Source organism: Enoplosus armatus, chromosome 2 (genome assembly GCF_043641665.1).
Source record: "Enoplosus armatus isolate fEnoArm2 chromosome 2, fEnoArm2.hap1, whole genome shotgun sequence".
Classification (NCBI taxonomy): Eukaryota; Metazoa; Chordata; class Actinopteri; order Centrarchiformes; family Enoplosidae; genus Enoplosus; species Enoplosus armatus.
Window position 1 is genome coordinate 4,224,807 of NC_092181.1, and position 17,469 is coordinate 4,242,275.

A 17,469-nucleotide genomic window follows, 5' to 3' on the forward strand; every position below is an offset into this window, starting at 1 on the left:
TTGGAAAACCAGGAAATAATTAAGATGACTTTATTTCAGAACTATAAACCCAGTGTATCAACATGGAAAGTCTGTCATGTTGTTGTTAATTATGTCTGGCCACTGTGATTTGAACATGTATTAACTATATCCTACCAGGTCATGCATGACAGTGTGCGTCTGTGCAGCGACAGAGGTCAGGTTCTGGCCACCTATCCTGCAGAAAAACTAGCCTTCAGCGCCTGTTGCCCCGATGACCGCCGATTCTTCGGACTGGTCACCATGCAGGCCACTGACGACCATGACGATTTTCACTTCAGCAACGGACGAGATGAAGAGGGCAGTTTGAGGACTTCCTGTCACGTGTTCATCGTGGACCCAGACCTCTGTCACCACCAGGTATGAACAGAAGACCTTAAAAGGAGATCGCTGTTCCATTTATCACACTAGCAACAGAAAATGTCTTTCTTATACAGATATATACATAGGCTATTCCTATTTAAATGAACATCATGAAGTAGTGGATACTTTATTTTCCACTATTTTGTCAATAATGGCTGGGAAGTCCAGAACAAATGGTCAAGTGCTCAATCAGTCCTCTGCCAGGTGCTGTTTAAGAGGAAAAAACTGATCACAGAAAAAGATGTTCTTCAGGCACTCTTAGGTAGAGCAAGAGAGAAAGTTATAATAAAAGCCTTTATTTAGTCAGGCTTATTGATTTAAAATTCTGACCGGTTTTGACCTCACAAGATCTTAATCAGGGTGGAAATAGTTGAAAAAGGGTCTGGGAATTGTTTTATATTTTTTTCAGGTGCCAAAACAAATCCATAGTTTTAGTTCAGACAGCAGCGCAAGAATTTCCTTTCAATACCTCTTATAGAGGAATATGAATATACTTTTTTTCTAGGCCAAACTTCTCAAGTGTCTCGGTGTTACAGTTTGTCTTAACACAAAGCAGCTGTAAATGACATTTCTATGAATAAATACTCTACAATAACTACTGAAATTATGATTTAAATCCGGAAATATCTGATCAAAGAATAAGTAAATAAGAGCTAAAGTTTGGCACCCAGCCTTATAACCAATGCCTGATTGTTTTGCAGAAAACTAAGCTAACTTAACCTAATTTAATGTAGTGTCAGTGATGCTAATCAGCCAGAGATATATTAACAGCTACATTTTATTATTTATATTTATTAGAAACAGCTAGTAATAAGTCAAACATTTTCCTGTGCAATTTTGTAATTGAGAAAAAGTGACATATACATAGCCAGGGACAAGGACTGCATGTATTGTCCCTGTCAAATAAATGAATAAATAAATGCAGAAAACTCTACCCATCGACTGGTGCTCTGATGGGGACTGTTGTTTCCTAAGGTCCATTTGGGTGTAGCCATGAGGTTTGGCTTTGAGTGCACCCCTGACCCAGACACAGGAGGCTGCCTGGAATTCCCACCCAGTTCTCAGCCTCTCCTCCAGTTTGTCTCCGTCCTCTACCGGGACATGGGGGACAACATTGAGGGGGTCAGGGCCCGGGCCTTCCATGATCCAGACAATGACGCCCAGCAGAACCACAGCACCAGCAGCAACAGTGACAGTGGGATCGGAAACTTTTTACCAGAAGAGAAGAGCAACAGAGTGCTTTTAGTAGACCTTGGAGGTCCTCCTAACCACAACCATATCTCTGGGCCACGCCATTGGGACAGCCCACCTTCGTCCCAGCAGGCCTGGAGCCCCACCCTAGGAGCCGCAGCCCCTCATCCACCTCCTCCTCCTCCGCCAGCTCTGAGAAATGGCCACTACCGTCACGATCCACACCTGGCTGACCTCCCTCACCCTCTCCCCTTGTCTCACCCCGATGTCCCTGGTAGGCACTCTAGAGGGGTCCACCCACCCCACTACTCACAAGGGAAGCGGGGAGGAGCGGTGGGGGGAGGAGAAAAGAGAGGGGGTGGAGGAGTAGGGGTAGGGGTGGAGCCACAGCGGTGGCTGCCTGTCCATGTGCTGAGAGACTGGCGTCAGCAGCACCACCACAGCCACCTCCAGGGCCTGAGCAGCGACCAGGAGTCCTACGCCGAATCTACCGACGGATGGTCATCGGCTAACTGCAGCACCCTGCCCCCACCCATGAATAAGATCCCGGCGGACCGCTACCGGGCCCCGCTGGCCCCTGGAGACCACCTGCCACCACCTGGAGTGAGCCAGCCTCCTCCTCCTTCACATCCCAACTCCCACACCCACCGGCTGGCTGTTCAAAAAGATGAGTGGGCTAAGAAGCTATTTGGTGCTGGAGCAGAGAGAAGTGAAAGAGAGAAGAAACGAGGGAATGCAAAGGAGGGAGAGAAAAAGGTAAGATTTTGAAGTTATAAATGTACTTTAATTAGTAAGTAAGTAATTTTACCATTAGTTTTCATTTTTATTCAAAATGTTCACCCCAAAAGAGATTGTCTTTCCACAATACTGTATTCAGTAATGTGCTATTCTGTGCCAGTTTATGGGCTGTGGGCTTTTGGAAGAGTTGTGTTAAAACTGACCATGAGATGAGAAGCCCGGGAAGCAGGTAGCATCCCCCATCACACACCCCTGCTGTGGAAATTTACGCTGACTAGAGTGTGTCCAAGACTACGGTTTATTGAGGCTATAAATCCATCTGTGTTCATCCCACTTCTCTCCATCGCATTCTCACCCTCTTTGTTCAAGACCGAGCATTGAACTCATTCAGTCCTTGAATTAAGTTTTCTTCTCACTCAGATGTAAAACTTTTCAGTGGTGAACTTGTTCACCCCACCAAACACTCCTGCACTATATTAAATAATACGAGCACCCCAGTTGGCTCTCTCCCCAGACTTCGTACAAGTGGATTGATAAGTTATTTATCCCCGCTGCTCCAGTATCAGATCATGCATTATGCACTAGCCAGGCATCTGCCTTCACCTGAAAACCACCTGTTTCCCACCGTAATGAGACTCAATGTAACAGCAGAGCAGGCTTTAGACTAGTTTTAATGAGGTAAATGTAAAGTGTTTGTATAGTGTTTGTTTAGTTTAGTTAAAGCATTTTTTTAGAGATTCAAACAAGATGGTTACATTAGCAATGTGACAAATAGTAAATGTCCAACTATTCCAATTAAGATTAAGCTACAGTTGAATACACTGGCTGCATTATTTTGTGACAACAAATTTCCTTTTGCATTGAAATACAGTGCACTAAGATACAGCGTGAAAGAGACATCCCTCCTGACTGGATTCCTTCTGCATTAACCTTTCCACAGAAGCATAAGAAGTATGTAGGAAACAGTTGCATTGTCTCTGTCAACATTTACATATTAGAAAAGTACCGGGGATAGACTCTTGTTTCCTTGATGTTGAAGGAGGCTGGTGCTTCCCCCAGTAAAACTTGTGGTGGACAGGGTCCCAGAGACCCCCAGGGGACAATCAGAGGAAGTGTTTACAAGGCCGGTACAGGGTAGAGGCTGACATTGACAGGAAGGTGGATGTTAACCCCTCTGAACAATGTCCTCTGACTGGAGACACAGCACATTGGAGGCTGTGGCTGTTATGGTAAGCCACAATGTAGCTTAGCTGTAGTAGTTCTTCTGTCCTACATAAGTAATACTTTAATATAAATATTACAACTGACTTGTTACACAATGTATATAGGTAATACAGTGTATTATGCATTATCCATAATAGATTTTTAGTGTTTGTCACATGGTGGCACTGTCTCCCTATCTAAACCTCTATAAGCCTTCTGCACTCCCATGAATGTCCATGTGGGAAACTAATTGACATTTTTGGAAGTTAATCTGCCCACAGAACGCAGACATGATTTTGGTTTACTTACATGACAGAAATCTGACATTTGACTAACTTATTGTGGAATTACAGTATATGAATCTACTGAATCCTGACTCTCGAAATGTGATACAGTGGCCGATTTTCCATTTATTGTAGAATCAAAGACAGAGCCATTCAATTATAATGACTATGCCTGCTAGGCTTTGGCACATTTCTGCCCCCATTATACTGGTGCGGTTAGTGTTTTTACAAGGGATAAGTGGTCTGTGTGTTTGATTTTTATGTTGACAGCTGTGTTGTTGTAAACAGGAAGGATGCCTCTTTTCTTTGACATTGATAGTGTGTGTGTGTGTGTGTGTGTGTGTGTGTGTGTGTGTGTGTGTGTGTGTGTGTGTGTGAGAGAGGGAGAGGGGGGACAAGATCAGCTGCACAGATAAGAGCTGTGAGTTTTCCACTAAAATGTAGTGCTTCTCTGAAAAAGCTCTGGTGCAGCCACACCCAAAACAACCGCAGCACAGCTGAGTCAGATCAACACTTTATCATTTCCTTTTTTATCCAAATCTCAGCTTCTCTTATGAAAGCTTTAATTTACTTTCTGCTTCATTGCCATCACAAATAACACTTGTTTTAAACTGACCAGGTTAAACAGGGTTCATGTGAGAGTGTCCACATACGTAATTGAGTGTTCAAATCTGTGTTATCTGACATACACACACACACACATTCACACAGACGCAGGGTTGACTCAGTATCCAGGCAACACCACTGGTCATCTCCTGATGAAATGCCGACAAGACCTGCTCCTAATCAGCCAGTCAGATTCAACATGTGTCACAGTTTGGCCTCTGGAGCCTGTCAGCATTGATTAATTGCTCATTAGTCAGCTGGGGTCCGCTGATATACGCTCTCTCCTACAGTCCTACAGTTTTATGAGAGGAGAGAAAGAAGCCAAATATTTCTGTTGTTCTTTACAGTTGAAAGGAAAGGACAGCAGTTGTTAAAAGGCTAATTGTAGACTCGTGAAGGCAACGCTAGACTAAGCTTCTGCTCCTCTTTTGGTTTACAGCACTACTCCATGCGGTTACATCATTGTCAGATGGCTTTGGACAATAAATCTTGATGACCCTATGACTAATTTTCTCATGTGCTCATTTTAGGCAGCAGTTTATGGCATTGTGTAACAGCTGGCCAGTTATAACTTCATTCCAGTTTGTGGGTTTCCACTGCAGTAGTCCTTACGAAAATTGTTAACCATCTGGAATATTCTTTTGTATATACCGTTACTATTAAATGGAAGTACATTAAGTAAATACAGTAATAAAACCACCGGAACTATATAATGCAATCCAATGCAAGAGCACACAGATACAGATACAAGTGTTGTTGTTATAATGTCCATTCTGTTTGTGTGTCAGTGTGTGTCTCTGTGTTATGGCTGTGGCTGAGGGGTTGACTAAAGTACTATTTGGTTCTGCAGGCAAAATCACAGGACTGTACATGCCTGCATCTAACATGAGGAATTTAACATTTAAGTGGAAAAAAAGAAATCCATCTTAAAAAGACATGCATGTGTAAGCTCCCGGCTCCCGTCAGTCTCTTCATGTAAGCTTTCATGTAAGATTGTCTACATGTCATGTTGTGGCTTTATTTAATTGACACGTAGACATTACATTTTCTATAATACCTGCTCCACCACACACACACACACACACACACACACACACACACACACACACACACACACACACACACTCACAGGCACCAGTCGTAGGGTGTGACAAATAGTGGCATGCTGTTTATTTACGTTCTATTTATCAAAATCGCTTTGGATTGGATCATATTGTTGATAATTTAGGTTTGGATAGTGCTAAAAATAACAATATTATTATCCCATGGGAAGTTCTGGTGTAAAACCTGTGTGGATAAATTGACATTACCTCCACATCCACATAAATAAATACACTCAAGACCTTGGCTACCGCCTGTTATTTCACACAGTCCACAGTCCAGACACTACCACAAACCTTTCTCATCTGGTCCAGGGATTAGAACCAGCAACCTCATCACCAGCTTGCTTCTCTGACTTTAAGGCTACTGCCACCCCTGTCTGTATATACATTACATATAGCATGTGAACTGAGCATTTGTATATTTTCTCTCCTCAGGGTGGTCGGTTCCGTGGTCTGACAATGGGCTTCCCTCCTCTCCCCCAGCGCTCCTCAGCCAGACGCTCCTTTGGACGCTCCAAACGTCTCAGCCTGGCCCGCTCTCTGGATGACCTGGAGGTAGGAGCTTATGCATGCACACATGTTAGCACACATGTACAGTACTTACATCTGCCGCTGTGTTATTGTCACATTTGAGCCACACATGCACCACCCATCTCTAATAATAGCAGCACATGCGCATCATACATCCTCACATGACACGTCAAACCCTCTTCTCACATCACCGTGGCAACATACACACAGTTGTGGATAGAGCCAGCGTATAGAAAAAGCCAAGAGACATTTACAGGCTGGTATTTATGGATTTACATACAGCTTTGATAGCAGGGAATTATTTAACATTAACTGAGGTTACTGTTTGATATATGCAGCCATACATTTAGGTGTAGACGTTTTGCATATTCTGCTGACTGGGTGCAGTATGGCTACACTGTTGCAAGAATTAGACTTCCTTTTAGCTGCAAGAAATTACCTGGTATCCAGTCATTTGAGAGCCATGAGTTTTGCCAAACAATATGCCTATTTAGTTCTCCAACGTTCTGTAAAGAGAAAGTCTGTAGCGGCTGCTGTAGTACTCAGGCAGGAAGGATACAATAGACTATTATCATGGCTACCACTGTAAATGCCCTTGAGGCAAGGCCTAGGTTTGCAGAAGGTTATATTCATCTTAATTGTGTTGAGATTTAAATATATGACATTCCATTTCCAGCAGCTATTTTTGTCAGCTTTTTTATCTTAAAGTGAGTGAAAAAACAGCCCCCTAACTGGCTACAGGATAATACTGTACATTAAAGTTAAACTAAAGTGGAACATACTAAGTGTTATTCTCATCATGGCCTGCTTGTATGTGTGTGTGTGTGTGTGTGACGGTTGGCGAGACCAAAGCAGAGTCCTGCTGTCTGTGAGCATGATTCATACCAGTAGTTTTGGTACGATAGCGATCAGAAGAAAGCTAAATATTTCCGGCGTTTAGTGGCTACTGAGGCACCCTGGGAGCAGATAGGCAGATCCCACACTGTCGCTTCAGTAGGGAATTTTTTATATACATTTTTGGCATTTTTCCTTTATTGGACAGCACAGTAGAAAGAGACAGGAAGTATGGGGAGAGAGTGAGCGAGACTGGGAATTACATGCTACAAAAGACCCAGTCTGGATTCAAACTGGAGTTGTTGCGTCTTAAACGAATGGGCCCAAAATAATATAATATCCATGTTGTAGTCCAAATGTTAGCTAGGCACTTAACGCCACTCTACAAAACACATTACAATACTTATACTAATAGGTCATATTCACTTTCTTTTAATCATGACACAAACAATAACGAAAAGGATTCCTCATCAGGTGGTGATATCGGAAGCACCAGTGCATTTTTGCAGACATTTGTTTGCGTTTCACACAGATCTTTCTCTGCCCCATTGCCAGACCATCCCATGGCAGGCTTTCTCTCTTCCTTTCTCCTCATCACCCCCTATTCCTCCACCCCCTTCTATTCTACCTTTTTCTTCCGGTCGTTAGGCCTTTTTCTCTTTCTGCACATGCGGTAATGTCCACAAACAGAGAGGGCTTTGTGTTGTGAGAGGGGGGAGGAGAGAGAGATTGGTATGTGTGTGTGTGTGTGTGTGTGTGTTCGTGTGGTGATGGCGGTGTGGGGTAATGGGGTTCGAAGTGTTAGCCTGCACTTCTAATGAGCTCTGATGAGCAACAAGCTGACATTCCCCTCGTTAGTGAGGCCTCAGCACAAAAGCACATACAGTATATAGACACACATACACACACACAGGACTGATACACACATATGCATGAAGAGCCATGCTTACACTTACACGACTCTAACCCTAAGTCAGTAACACACAAACACATCGATCACATAGGCATGATTGGACTATGATTGCACACACACAGTTCTCAGCCATCTTGTTAGCTGTGCCATTTAAGATTTTCCAGCAGCTTTCAGAATTCATGCTGTAGTTGAAGTGTGTGTGAGTGTGCATGTGTGTGCACAATACTGCATGTATGTGTGCATGTCTGCCAGAGCTTGAGGCTTATCTTGTGATGGTTCTGATTGTAGAGCTTAACCAAGGACACATCTGCTCTCTTCCAGCTGTTTGTGGTAAAGAAACTTTACACAAGAAAAAAAATACATGCAGAGCTTTGTTTGAACGTACTAATGTTTAAAACCACATAAAGCTATTTTAGAGACCACCGTCAACAAGATGAAAAAACAGCCTCACATGCAGCCAACTGAATTAACCATTTCAAAGCACACACACAAACGATTCTCAAGTGGTCCCTGAAGGTTGAAATCTGAACAGCAAGGTGCCTGTGGGCCCCGCCTGTGTAAGCTATTTACTAAAGTAAGACTGCCAAATGAAAACAGGCTCAAATAATCATTCAGAGGTTGAGTGCACGAATATAAGTACCAAACAATGCATACAATAGGCTGATTGCAAGGCTGATTGCTGCTGTTTCTTCCATGAGCTGCAACATAATGATAGGTGGAGGAAGATGAAATTTATCTCTAGTGGAGCTCAAGTGTTGGTGGGAGAAACAATTCTAACAAGATCTCTGCAGCACAGCGATGAGGAAGGTTGTATGCCAAGTTGTGTGGCATTGTGGGGATGGATGCACATAAAAAATTACAGCAGACATGACTTGAAAATTGTTTATTAAATAATAAATAAACAGAATATTTTCTGGGAAAAGGGTTGACTCTAGCCACTTATGGGCTGCCTACACACAGTACGTAATAAGATATAAGATATAAATGATCAGTTGTAATCTTATCAACAATAGCTATTCAAAGTATGTGCATTCTGTAATTGTCTCTCAATACAGTAGTTTGGGATGTTGGTGGCAGATTCTGCATTCCCCGTGTGGGATTCCAACTGTGTACCCAAACACACTGATTCACAGGAAATGATGCACTTACTGGACGTATTGCGGAAGACAAAAGCTGCATTTCATGTATAGTGAAAGACGTTCGATCATTTCCTGCCGGCTGTAAATGTTTTCACTGTGTGAGTGTGTGTGGTGTTTCTATGTCTGTCTGTCCGTCTGTCCTCGCTGTGGACAGATTTTATCAATGTGATAGCATCACAACCATGGCCACTGGCCCATAAGTGGTGGATCACTGTAGCCCAGTATGTTAGTATGTGGGTGTGGTCCGACCCATGAATACTGAGTACTCATGTAATAATATAGTAATGACTACTGAGTACTCATGGGTTGGAAAGTCAACATGTTGACGGGCATCACGGTTGGTGTGATCCCATCACAAGATGGTCTCCAATTACTTCTGTGTTGGATGACATTGTTGACTTATCTTCTTCTTCTAGTACTTCATCTTTATTAAAACAATGTCATAGAACGAATCCATTCAGCCCACAAAGAAGGAAGCTATGAAATACTTTCTACACAGAATCAACAGAATTATACTTTAATGGAAGAATTTGTCTCTTCTGCCAACTGTGCAGTTTGTCTTTTTTGCTGGGCATAACATTACTAACACTTGAGTAATTTTACATAATTTTTACACGTCAAAGCAAGGCAGTTACTACCTAATTTATCTAAAACACCAACTATATAGATGTGACCCTGTGTGTGTGCCTATGTGTTTATATGTGCATGCTTGTTTTTAACTGTTAACAGATCCCTTTTCTGTGAATTTGTAAATTTGTAAATTTCAGTTTTTTAGTTTTAGTAGCTTTTTTATAACAGTCTTTATTGTTTTTATTTATTATATCTTGATTCTCTACTTATGTCTCTATTGTACTATCCTGTATGCTGCTGGAACAATGCAAACTTCCCTGCTGAGGGATTAATAAAGGATTATCTTATTTTATCTTCCCGATGGGGGACAAAATGATAAAAAGAGTAAATTGTGACTGACTTTGAAAAATACTCGCTTAATGTGACTGCTGTAGCCCCGTACCAACTTGGGTTAAACTTTGGAAAGCATCACTTACACTGGAATAGCATCTGGAAAAAGCTAGTAAGTTGGTCTTGAGTTAAGGGTTTTTCTTTTTGTCAAAATAACTATATTCGAATTAAAGTTTATAATTGATAATATATAATTAAGTTATAATTGATGATTATTAACAAGTCAAGGACTGGGCTTAAAATGATGGTGGTGACCAAAGCAAACCCTGATAGAATTTCGTGTATTAAAGGGGCACACTAACAATTTAGTACTACACTTCCTAAAAGTTTGGGGACATGTGAGAAATGTGTCATATCGAAGCAGCAGAGGCTGAGATATCCTGAATTTAAGTCTGGATATGAGTAAAGCTTCAAAAGCGCTGGACCTATTTATTGCCCTCTCCTTTCCCAACCTTCTTCCCAACCCAAGATAACAACCCTGATGACAACATCATATTTTTTCAGACTTAAGAAAGCTCCCTCTGTAGCCACAGAAGGCATTATACAACTGTTTTTACAGGCTGAGTAGCACTTACCATGACAAATAAACTTTTATATCTCATCCGACATGCTTTTTACACATGGCCTATATCAATATTGAAAACTAGTGTAAATATAGTGCTGGGAATAAGTGAAATGGACACATGAATGAAACTTCTGTCTGTTGTTGTCCAGAACTCCTAGTTACTGTACATTATCATGTGAAAACAGGACCTGGATATCTTGACGGTACTTCAGAACACTGTCCAAAGCTGTTTCAAAGACATTCTGAAATATTGTGAAAAACATTGTGTTCCTGTGGTTTGGCATTGAATGTGGTTGTCTGCTGTCTGTGTAATGCTCTCTTGGTTACTTATCAGTGCTGAGTATGAGTGCTTCACCCGCTGTCCTCACCCCTGGGCCAAGTGCTGGACGGGCAGGAGGGGTGTGTGTGTGGGAGGGGGGTGTTAGGGTGAGTACCTCCACTGTGTGTCAAGGCATGTTGAGGAATGCAGCTACTTCTTAGTTCAGTTGTACACAGCCCAGCCATTGCTACAGATATCAATCCTTGCTGTCAACGGGAAGATGTGCCTGTCTTCTCCACATATCTTCCTGTCTGCTCTGTCGCCTCTCAGCGCCCCCCCATCATGAATGTCAGTTTACTCTCCGTGCTCCAAACATGCATGGCGCATACTAAGCAGATGACAGAGGAGCACTGAGCATCGCACATTCAACTCAGAGCTGATTTTATGTGTGGGTGTGTGTTCCTTAATGGCAAGGGGGTCTCCCTCTGCAGCCGTGCCCCCGCATTTGTCTGAGTGTGTGTATGTGTGCGTCTCTCAGCCCACAGCAGTGTGGGTGGAATAGAAATTATGCGAGGGTGGGTGGAAAAGCAGAGAAAGAGGAGGGGGAGAGCAGAGGGGCAGGGCGAGGGAGACGATAGAGAGGGAGGAGGAGGGGGAGGATGAGAGACAGGGCAGGAGGGAAGGGGAATCTAGCGACGGCAACATTCTGTAGCGGTTTGGACATTTGAAAGCTATCAAGCTATCAAGCTTTGCTGCTTCGTCTCTCTCTGCGCGCACACACACATACACGCACACACACACACACACACACACACACACACACACACACACACACACACACACACACACACACATTCAACAGCTGATGACAATGTGTACTGAGGGAAGGTCTCAGGGAAGGTGCTGAGGATTACTTGTCTCTTCCTTCATGGAGCAGCAAACTTTAAGTGTTGATTCTGAAACGGCCGCTGATCCAGTGAGTAAACGAGCTGTGTGTGCATGTGTGTGTGTTTTCTCTCCCTATATTTGATGCAGCCCATATTTGATCCCACTGGTGTCCCCCTTGCTTCTATCACATATAGCATGCCGGCTGTGTTACTGACTGTTTTAGATCAACACTGCTGGAGCAGATGACATAAGTTACAACGAACAAATGGATTTCTTGTCAGCTTGAATATAAAACCTGATCAAACTCTTGCTGCTGATTGTGAAGCCTGACATGTATAAACAGCTTAACTTAACCTCCTCTTTAACGTCAGTGTTCTGTTTTTCTCTTGTGCTTGTGCAGCTCTCAATTCATGCTAGTCATCCAATACATATTAATTTAGGTTAAAACAAATGAAATGTCCTGAAACTTTAGTTGAGAGGCCTGTCTCTGGAACGACAGATCATGTGACCTGTGCCAGCCAATCACCATGGAAACCTGTTGATTCTTTGGTTCAGTCCATTAGATCAGTTTAAGAAACTGTGTTTATTTGTGTTCCATGGGTCTTAAGGAGCAGTATTTTGAAGAAATTGTTTGTCTGATGTGGTAATGTGATCTCCTATTGAAATATCACTACGCCAGGTGGTTAGTGTATCTGTAATTACTATGTGAAAATACTAATATAAATATCTGTGGCTCTATGTGGATCGATATGTAAAGTGATATATGCAATGAGGTCATGGTGTCCACAATATTGTATTCATGTGTAATAGGTCAATAGTTGTGTATGAGTGTGTGTGTTGATGTACATATGCAATTTTGAGTGAGGGGGTTTTGACACTCTGGTGGAAAGCAGCACAGGACATTATTTCACTAAACACAGCAGTGAGAAAAGAGTGGCCTGCAAGCCCTCTGACCCAACACACACACACACACACACACACACACACACACACACACACACACACACACATTCACATACCAAAAAAGTGAATAAGCACACAATCGGACCTGCACACACATTTCTTCTTCTATGTGTGTGTGTATTCTCACTGCGAGGTTGTGTGTGTGTGTGTGTGATTGTGTGTTCCTCGTGATATCCCCTGGGAGCAGAGTGTGTTGGGGAAGGAAAATCAGATGATGAGACAGGATCAACGCTGCTCCTGTACATGAAACACCTCAGGAGGCCAGGAGTCATATCAGACGTAGCTCCAATTTCAGATAAACACAAGTGCTTCTTTTTATCGTCATCAAGTGCCAGATGGGTGCAGTTTACCACATCAGCACAATCAGACAGCGTCATGTGATAAGTCAGTCGCAAGGCTGTGTATTAAATTGACTCTCAGATACACAGTGTAGACAAAATACAAGAAAAGGCTTACCAGTTTGAGGCTGTAGTTTTATAGGCAAATATCCTGTCAAGTGTCTTTCACTCAGTCTGAAGGTCTAGCTGAGACCACCGTCCCTCTTTACTGATGCAGTTTTCCTGTTTGACATGAGTCATCATGATTTTCAAGATATCTCCTCTTTCCTTTTTGCATAATTTCGCAGTTTGTGTGACTGATGCACCAGCAACTGCCGTAAGTCACAAGTTTTAAAAGGCACCAACACATGCGAGTCATGTTGAGTTGAATATCAACTAGCAGTATGTGTCATCTTTAATGGAGATCTGACAGCCACTGTTAAATCAGTGAGCTTTCAAGCACACAAAGAGGCCGGGTAGTCACTGCCTGAGTTAATGGTGGCAAATGTATGTTGACTTTTTAAATATAATTACAGGGGTGTGTGTGTGTGTGTGTGTGTGTGTGTTGTTGTTGTTGCTAGTAAGGTCTGCTGGTGGCCTGTCCAGCCCCATTAGCTATTAATGCTAACACACAGTATGGATCTTTGATAAGGCTGATCGTCAAACTCATCATTGATTCACCGTCTCACACTGAATACTGGTGCTGTAGCAGTAAAAGAAAATGATCTGAAGAAGCCATATGTTTTTTTCCTGCTGTGCTCCGTTGAGTGCCTCACCTCCGTCATGACAGCAGAGGGCAATATTGAGTTTTGTTGAATTACCATGCTTGTGTGCAAGGCAGAGAAAAAGAGAAACAGAGATGAACTCGTCTCTGCAGGAAAAAATATGATTCTTTTTACAGAGATGGTTTGGAAGTGAGCTAATGCAAGCTTCATTTTCATGTGTTTGTTACTTAACTGTTGGTTAAACCATTAAGGAAAACCACCTGTTGATTCCTCCTGCGTTGCTTACCTTGTCTCTCTCATATTTTTACCAAACTTTTTCTAACCCTTTTATTTCTGGTTGTGTTAGTCCATGGTGGGCAGTGTTGCAATCAGTGGTCTACTTTATGGCAATGTTGGATTTACATGATTTATGTAGCAATGTAATGAAGCACCTGCATGTGTCGGGTATCTAATTCACTGAGTAAGCCAAATGGCGTCTACAAAGACAAAAAGCTGTCACAAGTTAGACATAACCAACAAGGACGTGATAGCCCAGAGGCTGACAAGTATAGTATAGTGAACACGTTGTGAATATACGTGGCTAGCTAACCATGTGTCTTTTAGCCATGTAAATATATGTGGTTTGCTTAAAGCAGTGTTACAGACATGTGACTTTACTCTGGAGGCATAACATGCACTCCGTATTAACTTTTAACATGTGCACTGCATGTGTGTGAGTACACACAAGAGCGTTTCTGTGTCACTGTCATCTGATCTGCAGAAGAGAATTTTTCGCTTTTATGTTTCAACTGCCCGAGAAAAGACCATGATCACATACATGTGAACACGTATACACACTCACACACACACACACAAAGGAAACAGAGCTGCTTGGCTAGACCACAGGAATTAGGCTAAAGAGAGGAGTGAGACATGAGAAATCTCTTCTCTTTTCTCCTCCTCTCCTCTCTTCTCTTCTCTCATCAGGATGTGGACTTAGCCAACTTAAACTTTGTCATATCCCTCTTATCCTGTGTGCTGCCCGGTACTTCTCTCTTCCCCTCCGTTTACAGATATGTTTCGGACTGAACTTGAGCACAGGTTACTCATACACCATTCATTGTTCTTGCTGGCCTGTCAAAGATGTGTGAAAGACCAGTGAGCTGTTTATAAAATAGAGTATGCAAAGTTTGAACTATGCAGCCTTACTGGCTTTTGAGGTGCATTTGATTTAATGAGCTGAACCAGGCAAACTTGAAAATTTTCAAAATTAGGGGTCCACTGGGCTGCCTCTTTAGCATTAGAAGCTGGTAATTAGGCCTTTGGCAGCGCCTTCAGCCTCAGTGTGTGTATGTGTGGTGGTAGTGGGGGGGGGGGTCTTAGAGCTGGAGCCATCGCTGATGTTGCTATGATACGGGGACGTGGACGGTTAACATTAACTTTCACAACAATATGGCACTGCGTTTTGAGCTCTATGGCCTCCATGGCACTTGTGGTGCTGAAAAGGGGGCAGTGAAAATGTCCTGTTTTGGGCCAAGTCTTCATAGAGACACTTTTTCATTATGTCCCCAATCCCCAATAATGGGGATAAAATTGTAGTGGACACAACTCACGTAGCTCTTAATGTTTACTGGTTTTCTTATGTTTTTAGAGGGTGCAGCTAAGCTCTTTAATGTTTTTGATTCTTCTGGGTGGTGCCACATCCTACGAGGCAATGGTCCCTAAATAAACCCAGATAAAAGGGCAGTTTTCAATAACTGGACTATTTGATATGTAAAACATTTCGATTCACCACAGCTTTAGAGTCTGGCAGTCATACAAGTCCAGTTCAGAGAGTAAAAACAAGTGGAAACACAACCGTTTGTTGTTGTTTGTAAGGAAGATAATATTTTTATGGGAAGTCTTCCACACATAAAACAGTGCTATGGAAATGTTTATCTATGAAATAGAATATTTGTAATCGAACATCCACAAACTACTACCCCAGAGTGCAGCTCAGAGTCAGCTACTAGGCCTATCTGCTGGACTCAGACAAGCTCAAAACGGATATTTTTATTGTATGTGTTTTCCTATCACTGTACAGTAAACACCTGTGAGTCATCACGGACAGAGACAGTGGCATCAAAAAGACAGACTGTGGAGGTATAGGAGAAGGTGTCACAGAAACTCTTTATTCTTTTTTGCCAAAACAGGAAATTAGGGGGAGCAAGGTGTGGGCTCAAGGCCATATGCACAAATTCAATTGCAGCCTTTGTGTGTGTGTGTGTGTGTGTGTGTGAGAGAGAGAGAGAGAGAGTGTGTGTGTGTGTGTGTGTGTGTGTGTGTGTGTGAGAGAGAGAGAGAGTGTGTGCGTGTGTTAAAGAAGGCTGCTCTGTGCTGTGAAGTGCCTTTTGTTTGTATCAGTTGACCTTTTAACAAACATGCAGAAATTTCATTAATCTTTTTTTTTTAGTGGGCGCTAGGGAATAAACTCTTTCTCTCCTTCCTCTTCACACTTTCACTCTGTCTCCTCGTCTCCTATCCCTCTGCTTATTATACATGAAGCAAGGAAGACAATTCATTTCTGAAATCACTAGAAAACATCCGACAGTTGAATTTGATTGTACCTAAACCTGCCTAACTGTGATTTGAACAGGGAGGAGTAGGAGGAGGAGGGTGGAGAGGTAAGGGCTGTGCTGCAGTGTGATTGGCAGACTGACCTTTGTTCCCTCCCCTTCTCTGTAACTGCTGCCCAATGGGGGCGTGTCACTATGGAAACGGAGCCGTGTGTGTGTGTGTGTCTGCGAGAGAATGGAACTTCCTAGTCAGTCTGTCAGCTAAAGTGTGTGGAGGAGTGTGTGAGAAAGAGAGGGAGAGGTACATAATGTAGTAAGAGCGAAATAGGGAGATACAGTATATTTACTTACTGCAACTTTAGAAGATAGTTGAGGCTAATTCTCAGGTGTGTGTCTGTGCGTGAGTGTGTGACAGACGTGCTGAGGCATGGCTCCATCCAAGTCAGCATTAATTTCCTGCCCTAGATAGCTCCCGAAGAAGCGTCAGCGCACTTATATGTGTGTGTGTGTGCAAGTGTTTTTGTGTGTGTTGGTGTGGTTCAGATATGTAGATTGAGCAGTCAGTGGGTTTCCTCCTGTGTGAGAGGAGAGCAGGATGAGCCTGAGGAAGAGGCTCTCCTTCAAGCGGGTCTGGAACTTCAATACAGTGAGTAGTCTGCAAACACACACTTACAATGCCGTCCAAGTGGTCTGTATAGAGAAGGTGCACAACTTGCTGTAAGGAGACACTTACTTACTCATTTATTTATGTCCATAGAAGCAAACTTAACCAATGCCACATTCAAAATATTCAACATTCTTTGATTTATAAGCCAAAGTAGTTTTTAATAACAAACCAACGTCTGGCTGTAATGCTGCCTCGAGTGGAAAACCTTAGCAGCCACATCAAAAATTCAGCAGCACTTTTCCTCACATTAATTTTGTACCCTGGCTTTGGCTTGTCTTCTGTGCAGTTAATGACAGAAGTCAGACGAGGATGGAACGAGGTAGAGAAAGAGTAAAGATGGAGTGAGAATGTCATTTAGTGCAAGCGACAGTGCATACCAGTGTTGTTCTGCTCACTACAAGTGAATAAGACAGGGACAGATGGAGGGAAGACTGGACTGTTACCTACAGCAAAGTACACAGGGAGAGAGAGGACTCCATTACCTTCAGACCATATGAGAGGGAGCACACAGGGATGGGGGTTTATATAGAAAGACAAAATAGACAGCAGCGCTTGGGGAAACAAACAATACAAAAGTTAAAATGAACAAGTCATCCTGCCTGGTGTTTTATAAAAAGAAGGGATGTTGTGGTGGCAGGCTGGGAAAGTGTGTGTAAAGGTTAAGTGAG

General features: G+C 42.7%; 1 protein-coding gene across 1 annotated transcript in view; it reads left to right on the forward strand.

The window, feature by feature from the left end:
- The window catches only part of rgs12b (regulator of G protein signaling 12b), a 39,865-nt gene that overhangs the window by 1,280 nt on the left and 21,116 nt on the right, over nt 1-17,469 (forward strand). The window contains exons 2-4 of the mRNA XM_070915054.1: nt 139-378; nt 1,357-2,328; nt 5,942-6,061. Coding sequence (XP_070771155.1) covers nt 139-378; nt 1,357-2,328; nt 5,942-6,061 — 1,332 coding nt within the window. The remainder of the gene's footprint in view (nt 1-138; nt 379-1,356; nt 2,329-5,941; nt 6,062-17,469) is intronic.